At 40.6% G+C, this 14994-nt stretch overlaps 1 protein-coding gene and 2 long non-coding RNA genes across 4 annotated transcripts; 1 reads left to right on the top strand and 2 right to left on the bottom strand.

The window, feature by feature from the left end:
* On the bottom strand, window positions 4-3847 carry LOC109728428 (glycerol-3-phosphate 2-O-acyltransferase 6). Its single transcript, XM_020258828.1, has 2 exons — window positions 2795-3847; window positions 4-1369 (listed from the first exon to the last, which is right to left on the bottom strand). Exons 1-2 carry the CDS (start codon window positions 3332-3334, stop codon window positions 458-460), a joined length of 1452 nt encoding a protein of 483 aa, XP_020114417.1. The 5' UTR covers window positions 3335-3847; the 3' UTR covers window positions 4-457.
* LOC109728461 lies at window positions 9856-10536 on the bottom strand. Its single transcript, XR_002220980.1, has 2 exons — window positions 10388-10536; window positions 9856-10294 (listed from the first exon to the last, which is right to left on the bottom strand). It is a non-coding gene; the product is annotated as an uncharacterized LOC109728461 (long non-coding RNA).
* On the top strand, window positions 10550-13914 carry LOC109728460. Of its 2 annotated transcripts, none has more exons than XR_002220978.1 (2): window positions 10550-10853; window positions 10960-13914. It is a non-coding gene; the product is annotated as an uncharacterized LOC109728460 (long non-coding RNA). The 2 variants fall into 2 exon arrangements; XR_002220979.1 differs by having other exon boundaries at window positions 10937-13914.

The following is a 14994-nucleotide window of genomic DNA, read 5'->3' as shown; positions in this document are numbered from 1 at the left end:
GAATATTGCAAATCAATAATAAATGATACTGTTTGATGCAGCTTGCTTAATACATGACGATTTATGATTAAATAAAAGGGTAAACAAGATTGACGACTCTACAGTACATCCATCAATAAACCAAACTAATTAAGCGTCTTTTGTTTTTTTGTTTTTTTTTTTTTTGTCCTTCTTTTGGGACGGGATCATGGACGATTATCAAAGACCTGACAAATTAATTATAATTAACTAAAAAAAAAACAACACCAGCAGCAATGATAATGATAACGGTAACAATAATGACAATGATAATGATAATATAATTCCGTTCAGTCGACGGTCGCCTCATTCGTTCGCAGCAGTTTGCTCGGAAGGTATAAACGAATTCAGCGGCACTAACTAAAAGCGGGATCGGAATTGAGGTAGTAGCAACTAGGTGGCTAGTAGTTGATTGGTTGGTTGGTTGGTTGGTTTGTGTTTAGGGCGCCTTCTCCTTGCTGGAGTTGGAGTACTGGGAGCGGGAGGGTGGGGTGACCCCCACCCGGCCGTCGTTGCCGGCGAGCATGCTGTACTTGTCCTTGCGCGTGAAGTTGGTGCACTCGAAGCCGAGCTGGGCGGCGAGCACCTTCTGGATGTAGTTGGCGACTTCGATGGGGGACTTGCCGCCGGCGCAGGTGAGGTCCTTGGGCAGCTGGTTGAGGAAGGTGATCTCGTAGGTGGGGCGCGGGTTCATGAAGAAGAAGTAGGGGTCCAGCAGCTTGAAGCCGCGGGTGCTGGTGCCGTGGAACATGCTCTGCTTGGTGTTGATGGCCACGGGCACCATGCGGTCCGTGAGCTCCGCGAAGAGCGCGCTGAAGCGCAGCAGGAAGGGCTCGCGGCACGTGGTCCCCTCGGGGCAGATCACCAGGTCCCCCTCCTCCAGCAGCCGCTTGATGTTCTGCGCGTCCTTCTCCCGCTCCCGCGACAGCGCCACCGCCTTGATCGGCGAGATCAGCTCCGAGAACTTGCTGATGCTGTACGTCACGCAGCTGATCTTGCGCCCCAGCGCCACCGCCGTCACCACCGGGTCCAGCACCGTGCGGTGGTTGCACACCAGCAGCACCCCCGGGTGGCCCTTCTTCGGCGGTGGCGGCGGGTTGCCCCGCACCACCAGCTTGATGCCCATCGCCTTGTACATGTAGAACACGATGCGCTCTGGCAGCGGCAGGTTCACGTACACGCGCACCAGCGACAGCGCGAACCCGATCGGCATCCACAGGAACGTGAGCAGGGCCACCACCGGGGTCGGCCGCTGCACCAGCCGCCCGTCGTGCAGGATCAGCGGGCTCAGCAGCTGGCTCTTCGGCACGGGACTGCACTTCTTCTTCTTGGCGCTCACCAGGTAGGCCTCCTGATCATCATCATCATCATCATCGATGATCCGGTATGATCCCATCATCAATAATAATACTACTACTACTAATAATAATAATAATAATAACAACAACAACAACAATAGTAAACACTAGTACTGTTCCTTAAAAAGGAAAAAAAAAATAAATGTAATTCCAATTGAATGAGTTAATGAAGAAGGAGAATCTCAATTGAACGAGCGGTGGAGTAATTTTTTCAATTGCAAATTGTAATTGCAACTTCGTTAGCTAGTTAGGAGATCAAACTTATCCGTTTCCGACCGCACATGCTGCGACGGGAATATTAAATACATTCCAAAGGTCAGACGACCCGGCTTGGACAATTGGGCGGCAGCAAGTATGTCTGGGGACACAGTAGGTGAATAATGCTTCACATAAAAAACAACTGGGAAAAGACTGAGCTGGTAGAAAGGGGGTCATTCATTCAATTCGGCGCAAGTTTCCCTTATTTTTCAAAAAAGAAAGGAGAAAATTACTGACTGTCCCTAGCAAAATGGAGAAAATTCTTCCCATCTTTGTTTCGTTGATGACTTGCTGGTAAATTTGTTGTGGTAAAGTTTATCAATCTTAAATTTTAGTTTCGGTGCCAAACGCAACATGGCTTTGCACCCTCCAATTAATGGATGACCATGGAGTTGGTGAGAAGAGATATTGCTCACAGTTGTGGCTACAGCCTACAGGATAGATAGAGCTCGCGGGGGCTCCCAAGTACGCTACATGACTTGAAAGTTGCTAGCTAGGTAAATTTTACAGCTTATTCCGGTTGTAAATTTAATTTTAATTAATCATGGCTAATTAATAAGCAGTCTCACTCCAGCCAGAATAACAGGAGCAATGGTTCATGTATGCCGTACAACATTTTCCGTTATTAATTAAGAACTTAATGATTGATGTCCATCGTGTCAAATTCAGAGCCTAAATAATTTACAATTCTAGCGAAAGTTTCATATATAAAATATAAACGAGACAGTAGAAAGAACTGCCAAGGTTAGCGTACGTCTTCAAAGTTGCGTTTTTATTTTCATATATACTGAGTTTCTGAACTAATTAAAAATTACCATCTAGCTCAACGTAATAGGCTGAGATCGACACATGGTACGTACGGATTGGACGGTATCATTAGTCTAATCATGCAAATCTTATAATTGAACTTTTACGTAAACCGTCGCTTTCGTGTTGGAGATCTAAATTGTATAAATCTCTGATGCTCGTCGCGGCACGTCTACTTCGTACGAATATGATATTTAGTCAGCGTTTTATACGTTCTTAGACCGAGAGTCAGCGAATTTGGACTCCAAAGCATGTAGTTTTGAGAGTCCAAAATAATAATAATAATAATAATAATAATAATAATAAGATTATTAAGGTGGGAAAGAGGGAGTACGAGATTAACTGGGACGAACCTTGCAGATGGACATGAAGTCGTAGTCTGTCTCCCTATCTCCAATGCCCAGATCCGGCAATTCGTTGCCGAACTCCTCCTCGACGGCCCTCTTCTTGAGCTCGCCGATGAGCACTCCGGGCTTCAGCAAGAAACCGGTGGCCCTCCCCGATTTGGTGACCTCTAACTCCGTCCCCAGCACCTTATCGGCGCCGAGGAAGCTCTTCACGAAGGGCTCCACCATAATTCGTGGGTTCGCGGTGACGATGCACCGCTTCCCGAACGAGTTGAACACCCTCCAGCTCTCCGGATGCACGTCCTCCGCGTAGAATTTCGGCAACACGGATTGCGCCACCGTCGCGATGTCCCTTACTTTGAGTCCCGCGAAGGAAATGTACACTAGAATTTGGATCGCCAGCGACTCGGAGAAGAATATGTATGTGATGTATACGACGGGGACGGACAGGAGGAGAAGAACTTCGAGATCGGCTGCGATCGTTTGATTGGATCTTCCCTCCGAGCTACATTCCTCTATCGGCTTGAACCTATGATCAGCCCCCATCTACGTATATATGTGTGATATTGTTTGCAGATTGAGAGATACAGAAGAGGAGGAGGAGGAGGAGGAGGAGGAGGAGGAAGAAGAGAGATTGAGAGATACAGAGGAGACGAAGAAGGAGAGGGTGGCGGTGGAGGGGGGTTGAGTGGTCTCGGAGTGGGGGGGTTAGAGCGAGAATATAAATGGGTGAATGGGAAGTGTGAATGAAAGAAGCCTTTCGTACGACGGTTGCGAGCTAACTTGTGAGGCTGTATTATTCCAGAGACCAATCAGAGCGCGCGCGTGTGTGGGTGTGTGTGGGTGTGGGTGATTTTGTTACATGTGAATCAAAACTTAAACAGCCTACTCATGTTAAGTAGACCGGGCAGAGGGGATTTGGCTCTGCTTTTCCCACCAAACTGAGGGGAAGGCGACGAAAGAGGGGGTGTGTTTTTCTTTCTTTTTCCACACTAAATCCCAACCATTTGTATTATCTTTTCTTTGGCGCCACTCATGTAGAGCCCGGGAGGCCAAACGCCCCCCACCCCCGAAATACGAAGAGGTGCATTTAACTTAAAAGCGACCGCAATCACGAGCGTGGGAGAGTAGGTTTCCACGAGTCGGATTAGTTAGTTGGGAAGTAGGCAGTTGGCGTCTTTTGCCCTTCATTAATTAATTTCGGTTTACTTTACCACCTATCCATCCATAGGGCAAATACAACCTGGCAATCTCCTCCTTGTCTCGATTCTTCAAAATGCCAACTTATGCATTGTCTTACATCATATTACGCCGAGAAGGATTTTGGTTACTCTGCATGCACACATAGTCCACAGAGTCTAAACACTGATAATAGTTTTTTTTTTTTTTTTTTTTTTTGAAAGATAGGTAGCATGCTACCTGCTCCATCTATTTCATTTAGAAATAAACTTAGCTGAAAATGTGAATCAACTAGACTTCGAATTTGGAACCTCGGGTACCAACCACCAAGCACTTTGCTACTTGCTTTAGGGACGGTCGGTAACACTGATAATAATTTTAGTTTGCCCTCCCTTGTATGTATATAAACAAGTTTGTTATTGACCCTCGTAGATTACAGCCCTCACTTCATGGGTGATGCCATTCTATTGATCAAATACGACCTTGCATACAAGTTTGATTTCATTCTGTACACATGACATTGCTCTTTCCATTTAACATAATAGATATAATAACATGCTTTTGAGAGGATCATATTTTTTTATAGATATCCCGGTGTGTAGGAATTTCCGCACTGCGTGATTATCCCACTACTTATTAACATCATAATTCATCCGCTGCCAAAGAATTTATAAGATGCAGAGTTTAAGAACATTGTCAATAATAAGGAAAAAGAAAGAAGGAATCAACCTTCTATAGGGAACATCATTCCAGAGCTTTTTTAGCTAACCGAGCAGGGGCCGTGGTGCGAAACTGCGAACCAACTCCGGCAGTTTCCAATTCAAGCCACTGCCACCAGTACTCAGAGCCGGCAGTGTTGTATGCAACAGTTAATGTGCGTGATGAGGGTCAAAACGATCCAAAAGGACGCCCCATCATGTGCACAGCGAATGAATCCCTCCAATTCAAGTACACAGTCGCCTGCAAGTTAAGCATTGCGTTTGTTGCGCCGGAGGAGAAGTGTTACCATTACAGAGGGGATGCGATCCGTCTGCTTTGACGTCATAAATCCAAGTTATTGACCGGATCAAGATGAGAATTTCTTATCCTCATTGAATCAGGAGTCGTATTAATGTCCCTTGGTTTTTGATCTTTCTGTTAAGCGCAACAAAGGTTGGCAGAACAAACAGAATGAAAGACAAAATTATTACGGGCCATTCAAATAAGGATCAAACAAACAATTGCCTTGGACTGAAAAGAAATGCATGACAAACTATCACAGTAATTAAATCTCCAACCATACAGGATGCCAACAATGTCCAGAATTGTGCTTATTACCTGCCTTAACAAGGTCATTAGCAAGTCCAATTGGGTTTCTTTGAGGAAAGTCGGAAACAAGCGATGAAGGCCCTTCTCATTCAAAATAAGTAAGCAGAAAAGCCCAAGCAATAAAGAGATAAAAAGAATGTCGAGGGGTTGTTGGACGACATTAATACATTGCAGCATTATTATGCTAAGACTATTCGCGCGTAGTTAAGAGGAAGACGGTGGATAGCAATGGGCTCTGTTCGATATATCTATATGCTTATCCTAGGCACCGAGTTTAATTGAGATAGATGTAGCTATCCCAGTTACCTAGAGAGTCCAATTTAGGGTCTCTTCACGATAACAGTTGCTTGTGCTGGAAGTGTTGGTTAAGTATAGCTATTTAAATGGTTATTAATATTTTTCATCCTAAAAACAAGGCCACCCCTCTCCTGATAGCTTCCCACTATATTAAAACCAGAAGATTCTTCAAATTGAGGCATCTTCTGGTTGTTGTTCTCAACAGGTTAATTAATCTCCTTCTCACAGCAAAGGTTTAAGAATTTTTTTTTTTTTTTTTTTTTTGGAATTTTGACTAATACTTCTAACGTTAGACAGAAGCTATTCCAAAAGCAGCAAGGCCAAACAAGGACTAAATCCACAATAAGCAAAGGTTAGGGTTCCTAAAGAATGCTGCAAGCCATACAAACTGTAAGCTTTCAAAGGTTCTAAGACCAGTCTCTCTTTCGAGATTAGGGAAAACAGCAAGGTGGTCCTAGGAGGGTTAATGAATGCTCCCAGAGGTGGATAGGTGAAGGGAGAGATGGGCACCACCGCGGCCTTTTGTTTGGCGACGCAGTGACGCCCACCTAGTAATGCTCCTTAATGGATACCTCTTCTCTGTACCCTACTCAATGCACATGGCTTTGGCCCTCCATTTCCACCTAACTTTTTACATAATAACCCTCCTGCATTAATGAAATGATCCCAATCCAACTCAGCCTTCACCCCCTCTTTTCTCACAGAGAGAGAGAGAGAGAGAGAGAGAGAGGGAGAGAGAACCAATTACAATTAGTGAAGACAGCGACCAATACCACCTATTCTTATTACGTTACGCCAGCATACATTCAAGCTTTGCATTAGCAGGGAAAATGCAATCAATGTTCCTCGAGAAGAGAATCAAGAATATCTTCACACACATGTTTAAGTCTTTACATGAAGATTAAGGTGATCAATCGACATAAGTCTCTTTACAGAGAAAATAATAAGATTTATGAATTTGGTGCCCGCTGCATACGATCATGCTGCAAGAATGTGTTCTTCCTAGCTTGAGATAGTGTCACCATTTAAGAAATAAGTAGGTCTAGCCACCAAATTAGATCTCTACTACCTATTTTACACACTGCTTTATAACTGCTTTCTCCCAGTATGACGCACGAAAGAGACAGCTCCCATAATTTGAACAGTTTGTTTCAATAACATAAGCAAGTCTGAAAGCATCAATTATATATACTGTTTCTGAAAATCTCAAATTAGCATTTTGTTGAATGCATGGTTACTACTATTGCCATTCCCCCTAATGATGCAATAACCTATTGGACACAAAACCTTATGGTTGTAAAGCTGTACAGAACTTAATAGACATAAATGACAGAAGAGGCCTCACCATAAGCAACTAACCAACCTATATATAAAAAAAGCTAAAAACTCTTTCTGAGGTCTGTAAATTCAATGAAGACGTAGAGCAAGGTAAATTTGAAGAAAAAGCAAGAAGAGATCCGTTACATTTATCAATAAGTTATTGTAGCAGGTGGGTTGGTGGAGCTAAAAAAGGAAATTGGGTACAATCGAAAGAACATGCAGCAATAAGAAGAAAGAAAGCAGAAAGAAAATTAAAGGAAGACCCACTTACATTTATACATGGTTGTAAGCAATAAAATTGGGGTTGTAAGCAATAAAATTGGAATTGGGTGCGTGAGGAAAAGACCCCAAATCATACTACCTACGGGATCGTATCTTGACAACTTGATGGGTTAAATTTTATTACATGTTCTTTGTTTATTTGTACCAAGTAAATTCTTCTATTACCAATAAGATAAAAATATTGCAGAAAGAAATATAATATCTGAATTGCCACTGAAGTCTGCATCAATAACCCAGTAAAAGGAGTTGTACTAGCTGTATGAGCATATCCATTGATTGGTTAAGATATGAGAGCTTCGTAACATCAACAGCCTAAAAGAGGACTTCAAAAATATTAGATGTTGGAAAGCTGTAAAGAATTTGGTCCTAGGCATGGACAAGCAATACCACTCGCATATCTCTTTTTAGAGGTGAATTAGTCGACCATAGCATATACAATACTCGCTTAAATGTGTGTGTAGTGTGCGCATCCGAAAACATTGACAGAGAGTTTTACTTGTTTCTTTTTTTTGAGAAAGGTAGCATGCTATCTCTTCATTCAATTGAAGAGTGAATTAAGCTACATGATGAAGCAACAAGGCTTCGGAGCCACAAACCAAAACAAACACACACGCACAAAAAAAAAACTATCTTACACACAATGACTCTCCCACAGATTCCTATAGAAGTGTAAACCAAACAACAGCTGTCTGAGGGTGATCTTAGAGTTTTACTTATTCAGTGTTCAAAAATGTGATTTTAGGGAAGATGGACTCACTATTTAGTTCAAGGGTAGATACTCGAAAGCAAAATCTACAAATTTTACTTTGATTACTAAATGGAAGTACTATAAAGTTAAAAATGAAAATTCATATGTTTCTATCCCTAGTTGTAGATGCAGTTGAAAAAACAGCCTTATTAAAAATATTAAATGACAGTTTGGAGGTGTTTATATTTGGCATATTCGTATTTCGCATATGATGATTCAAAGAACTGTTAGGTGTTACACTGATTTTACATTAATATTTAGGGTGTTTCAAATTTAACATTTTTGCAACTCTATATGATCTACACGGAATCAAATGCTTACTACAAATAATATGTTTGAGGTCCTACTTCAAGTGCAATGAGTAGACCCAAAATCAGTGGCTTGTATTATGCTAAGATCTTAGTTGATAGGGTAGGTATCAAATCAATAAAAAATATTGATCATTATATAAAATTCAATTAAAGTAATCTGGTTCTTTAATGCATAGAGCACAAGTCTCTGAGTCCTAAAATTTCTTTTGCATAAGATGTTTAGATCTGAATGTTTAGACCCGGTAGATCACATCCATATATTTACTCTAAAATTACCATCTGAAAATAACAAGGTTCTAAAATCTCTAAATCAAACCTCACCTTTGTTCAGCATCTGTTTTGGTTACTTGAGGAACTAGTTCTTTTTGTTTCTTTCTCAGAGAAAATGGACTAGTAGTAAATGGCTGGTGAGGGATATGAAAGATCCTGACTCCAGGATGGTGTATACAACCTCTAAACTGTTTTCCCGGGATATGATAAATCACCTCATAGGTGACATGCACCGCTCTAAAATATCATGAGTAGCTTGCAATAAACATAATCAAATCCTAGGTTATAACTACAATAGAAGATCTACATACCACACAAGCCATCATCAACTAGTTTGGTCCAAAAGCCAAATGGCCCTAGAAATGAGAAAGAGCGAGTAAGTAATTCCAATCTTTAAGGGCATGATAGATCACCTCATAGGGAAAAGTACATTATTTGGAAGAATAATGATCATTAGAACCCAAAACTCTTATGTAGTAATTACCAAAAAAAACTTCCATCTACGTAAAAGTTGTTCCATTATGGGTGGTTCACTCAATTCCCTGCCCCTAAAGTATGGAAAAGCTAAGCAAAGTTATGAAACAATCAAGCTACAGCCTATATAATGAGTTATGACAGCCATGAAAATATATTGAGAACGCCTTTCAAAGTGGGATGACCTAAATATGAATTTAGGTGCCCATCTTTCATTGAGAAATTATGATAGCTAACCAATTAGATTCTCCTTTTCACTTAAGCTATTGAGTTAGAACAGATCTGAGATGTTTTGCAGCATTTTAACACAGTTTGAGCATGCCATTCTTATATCTGCTCAAGTGAAGTTCATGAAACTACCGGTGCACAGCCAAGAAAACTTATAACTCAAAATCATCAGAGAGGAAAAATTTTAGTAACTAAACTTTGAGAATCACAAAAGAGCGAAAAAAAAAACAAGTAATACGGCTGCTAGTTAATGAAACCATACAACTACCTTTAATCGTATCTTCAGTATGATTAATGCAGTCCTGCCTTGATTTAAATCAGAAACGGCAAAGTGGTCCACTACAATCAGTCATATGCACCTAACATTAGTAATTTGACAGTGAAGTAAAAACAACATAGAAAATAATTCTAAGCAGGCTAAGCAGCAAGTTTTCCTTATGGTTTAAAGATATCATTATGACACCTAAGAAATTCAGCCTAATCTCTTTTTCTATTTTTCCTTCTTAATTCAGGAGATGGGCCATTTGTAATTTAATTTACTAACTGAAAAACAGAACACAATACACCCCACATAGAATCAGATGGATAAGCGGAAGCAACTTCTTTTAATTAGTGTTGTGGCCAGAGATCACTATCCGACAAACTCAACATAAACACAATGTTTCCTACGAGAGTTTACATTAGAGATTACAAAGAATACACCAACTTCAACTCTTATACAAGTTAACCACAGATATCAAAGAAGTGTTTGTGCAAACAAATCTTCCTATACGATGTCAATATACATTGGTGTGCAGGTGAGCTTTTGTTGGACTGTGATAATGGACTATGACTGAGCATGGCTCACATAAAGAAGACGACTCATAATTCTGCATATCGCGTCCCTTCAACGGGGTCAGAACAGAAGCAAAAATCATCTTATAAGCAACTTTTTCTTTATAGTTTATAGCAGCCAAATTAAGGAATCTCCACAATCGGGGACTTTTTAAACAAAAAAAAAAAAGGAGCAAAATCATTAGCGACTCATATTAACAAACACCTGGTGTGCCCACAATGTAGCGATAAACCGCATAAATTTGACAGATATACCTACAAGCACAATAAAATAGATTTAGGCGAATATGAAAGGTTTCTTTTTCTGAATTAAAATTTTCTGAAACTTGTAATGGTTTTCGCCGATACCTGGAGAAGGAGAGATCGCACGGTGACGGGGTATGCCGTATGCGGGAGAACGGGAGCCGCTTCGGGCGAGAGTAAAAAGGGAGTGCTCAACTGCATTCCCAAATTAGGCCTACAAAACTCGGTGGCGAAACACATACTTTGCCGACTTCGGTTGAAGTGCAAGATTGAGTACGCTCGATCTGCCGTCGAGCCGCCGGCCCACTTCACAAGGAAGGCCATCCCGTCATCCCGTGTCTGTCGGTAACAGCCCGACCCAATGAACAGGCCCTCTCGGACTTCAACTGGTCCAACGAACAAGGCCCAGCCCCGGACTCCCCTCTCCCTCTCGCTCTCTCCCTCTTCCTCCCTCTTCCTCCCCCTGTCCCTCTCTTTCCCTTCCTCCTCTTTCTTTCGTCTTCTATCTTAACCCCGCAGCAGGCCGAGTAAAGAGAAGGAAAGGGGACAGAAGAGTTCCAAACCTAATCAGGTGCACGATATCCTAACCCGATCCGATGTATTATTATTGATACTTCATAGTATACAATCATAATAATTCACTGTTAACTTCAGATCTTGTTATATGAAAATTATAGCATAATTGTCTTCGCACTTTGATGGTGATTGACTATGGAAAAGCGCGTATGCAAACTAGAGATTGTTCTTGTCCCGGATCAAGACGACTCCGGATGGATTAAATTTAGTAATATATGTTTATTCGCATCAAACTAGCCGGGGAGAAGTTGCTATTTAGTAAGTTTCACAGGTTACTGAATTGTCGTCATAAGTCGAAGATCGGTTTCTTCATTTTGCCTCATAGCTGCTGTATCGGTTATATATTGCATCCTTTCCTGTAGTTTGACCTTCGTCGAACAAGAAGATTGTGGAGTTGTGACCTATGTGTACTCCATTCGGGCAGGTTGATCACTGATTCAACGCCCACTTGAGCTTAGGACTAACATTTCCGTCCGCCAGCTGATTGTCATATGTGATATTCAGTTGCTTCTTCTGGATTTGTGCTGAAGTCTTTGCTTACTTCGGGGCACTGTCGATACAAATTTCAGTCTATCGCACAATGGGGTTCGTGGCTGTAGGTGAGCCTAACAGTACCAGTATAAATTGCTGAATCCATTCTGTTTCAGGCACACAAAAACCATTAGATGACATGTTTTTGGTAATTAGCAGGTCTTTCCATCTTTCGCGAGATGCATGCAATACAAGCATTACGTAAAGCCACAATGCATTAGCTGCATATTTTTACCTATTTATCTGTCCTTCAAAGGTGATATATTCAGTAAGTTTGATATTCGAACTGGAAATTTGGGTGACATTTTGAATAATTGTGACTTCTTGCTTTCCTTTTTAAAACATAATAAAGATGTTCTGCAATGTTAATCAGCTTATGAAGCATAAAAGCAGCTTATGTTTGTATATGAATGGTTCACTATTGTGGCGGAGCTAGAAAAGATAAGTAGGAGATAGTAAACCTCCAAACATATAGCACCCAAAGAAATTGTAAGAGCATTTCAACACAAATAAACAAAGTTTGTTTATCACTATTTTCTCGTCCAATCATTAGTTAGGAACTTGAATTCTATTATTAAGGTTTATTCTAGAGGAGAGGATGTGTGATATGTTGGACCCTCTATACCTTATAATATCTTTTTCTCTATTTAGTAAAATGGTGAGGAATTAATAGTTGAGAGTAATTCTTTACCATACCAATTACAACTGGTTGTGGTGATCACGTGCCTTCCCCAGCCCCCCACTAGTTCCGCCCGTGGCTCACTGCATTCTTTCATCAAAGTTCTTCCTTCTTTCTTTAACTGCTCATGGAAGGTTTGATGCCATGTTGAAAGTTTTACTTTAGAGATGGCTTCGAATGCGTCAAAGACTTTGCACTCTGTTATGGTGATACAATCACTTTTATTGTGCTTCAGAACACACTTGGAAAACCATTTAATAGTATAAATGAAAAAAGTATGTAGACGGCAAGACATAAAATTCAAAAGTTAAGTAGCCCAACATTCAGTAGTGCTTCTAAGCTACAAGCTGATCGGCAAATATTGAGTGATAGATTAGAAGAGAAAACTTTCAAGGTTGTAAAAGCAAAATCTTTTTTTCTTTTATCCTTGTTATCTTGCCTGCTTGGAGAAGGGTTTCTGGTGCAGTTTCCTGAAGCAATTACACTCCAGCAAACGTAAATTGCAGAACAGTGAGAACATTGTCTTTTTCTCAGTCTTGGTTCTTCCAATTCCTTCCAAACACAATTTTAAGCATGAATTTGATCTTCTCCTTCGACTTCCGTAGTTACTGTGTGATTAGGTTGTCTCTTCAGGGCAACAATTGATAGAACTGCCGAAATTGAATTCTAATAATTTCATAGTTTTGCAAGGGTAATCTGAGCGTTGTTATTAATTCACCTTGCTGATGGATACGTACCACTTTAGACGCCTCTTTGACACAGTACAAGAAGCCTTATAATCACATGAATAGCAAGTGCTGGGGCTAATGTCAGATACAATTTTCTCTTAGGTTTTCGCCTGATCATATTTTTCCGTTGGTTGGTGGTGTCTATTCCTTTGTTAATTATTTTACAAAACACATAACTGTTGTCAAGTAAAGCCATGAATTTAACCTATCTGGCTTGTATCTGCTGCTTTCTGCGTTTTCCTTCTTTTACTTTCACAATGTCTGAACTGGATTATGTCAGAGAATAAGAGGAACTCGTCTGTTCTTTCAAAGAATTTCTGATATGATATAGGGAGCCACATATTGGTGGCAATGACTGACTTAAAATCTGCCTATGTGTTGGCGGACTCAATTTGCCAAAGATTGTTGATCAGCAGCATGAAATTTGCGCCTAGAAAATAATTTTTTATACGTAATTGCGTTAAACTTCAGTAGCTTAAGATAGAAGGATCAGCTATTCAACACTGTTAGGCTGTACTTTGGAGTATCCTCATCTTCTTTGATAGCCGTTGTAGGCTTAATTTTCCTTGCATGTAAAGCGGGCCCCAATGAATAAATTTACTTCGAAGAGGACAATCATATTGTGATTCAAACTATGAAGTCATTTTTGTTGCTTACTGCTTGGGATATAGTCTTGACAATGCAATAACTTGGCTTGCCATGAAGTCTTCTTGATTACTGCTTGGGAGATTTTCTTGATAATGCATTAACTTAGCTACGACATTACAATTATGGAGTTGCTTGAGAAGGCTCACTACTAGTAGATTGGCAGAGAATAATCGGTAAAAATGTTGGTGCTTGCTGACTCTAAGGTCTCAGTGTTCACCTCATAGTCATATCGACTTCACGTGAGAAAGGATGATCCTTCAATAACCCGGAGATAGAGCCTTGTTGGTAAGCTAATGCTAGCATCTCATTTCTTGGATTTTAGATTTGTGTGTTGAACTCAACATGTTTGGAAGGTCTGGATTCAATCAGAATCTGATTGTTAAATTTGTTGGAAGTCAATTTAAAACTGTCTGTCAGTGGGGTTCTGTAACGACCCGGCTTACGAGTATTAATAATTTGTTTGATCCAAACTACTGGCCCTGAATGCTTAAACTTAGTTATTAGTTATTGTTTGCCCATCATATATAAATCCCTCACACTCTCCCACATTATCTGATAGAGGACTGCTGAGGCATTACATGCTCCCTCTGTTTATAAGATTTGATGTCGCCATCGGTCCAATCACAAACATAACCTAAATATTACCAAGTGATATGATGCCCACATCACCAAGCGATATGACGCCCACCTCACACTTCCAGATGATGAACTACCTCTGATGCCAACTGTAACAATTCAGTCCAACAGCACTAGTAACTCGTTCGGTCTAAACTACCGAGTTAAAATGCTTAAGTCTAGTTATTAGTTCAAGTGTATCTGTTACATATACGTCTCATATACTCTTCCACATTATTAGATGTGGAACTGTTGGAGTGTTACATGTTTTAAGCTCAAAAGTTTTGTCATACAAGCCAGATATTGCGTACTACTGAGAAAGGATCTGATAGGCTTATCTATATGCTCAACTGCTGCTTGTATCACGAACTGTGTATATGGCTTGAATAGTATTCATCGGGATTTGGGTGCCAATCATCTCATAAATACATAAGAACTTGCATGCGCTCAGGTGAAGCTTCTATAGAATGTTGTTCAAGTGAAGTTGTTTGAAAAGCAGCTTCCTTATTAAATATTTTAAATAATTTCCTCCGTAACATAAGGGCCTGTTTGGCCCTGATATTCAGTAATCACTACTCATAATCACTTCACTCGGAATGGATTCCAATCAAAGCTCCGAGAGGGGCTTCTCACTCTCTCCCTTTGCATGCGACAGAAGCAGTCGTGAGCACACAATCAAATCTGGTTTGTTCGGAGGTATTCCTGCCAAACAAAAGAAGGGGCAAAATAGGCTCAAGTAAAAGATTCAAATTGAAGCTTCTGCATTAGGGGCAATAAGTTCATTGTAGCTTTTTGGGAACGACTGCTTCTCAGAGTAAATAAGAGCTGTTCAAGAGCCATTATTTAGCCCAGGAAAAAAAATGAATGTGGCTATCAACCGCATTTACCGAAAGAATTCAAACAGCATTTAGCAGTAGATTCCTTGCATTCCAATT

Source organism: Ananas comosus, linkage group 23 (genome assembly GCF_001540865.1).
Source record: "Ananas comosus cultivar F153 linkage group 23, ASM154086v1, whole genome shotgun sequence".
Classification (NCBI taxonomy): domain Eukaryota; kingdom Viridiplantae; phylum Streptophyta; class Magnoliopsida; order Poales; family Bromeliaceae; genus Ananas; species Ananas comosus.
Note: the sequence above shows the minus strand (reverse complement) of the source record. Positions and strands in the feature narration are given on the sequence as shown.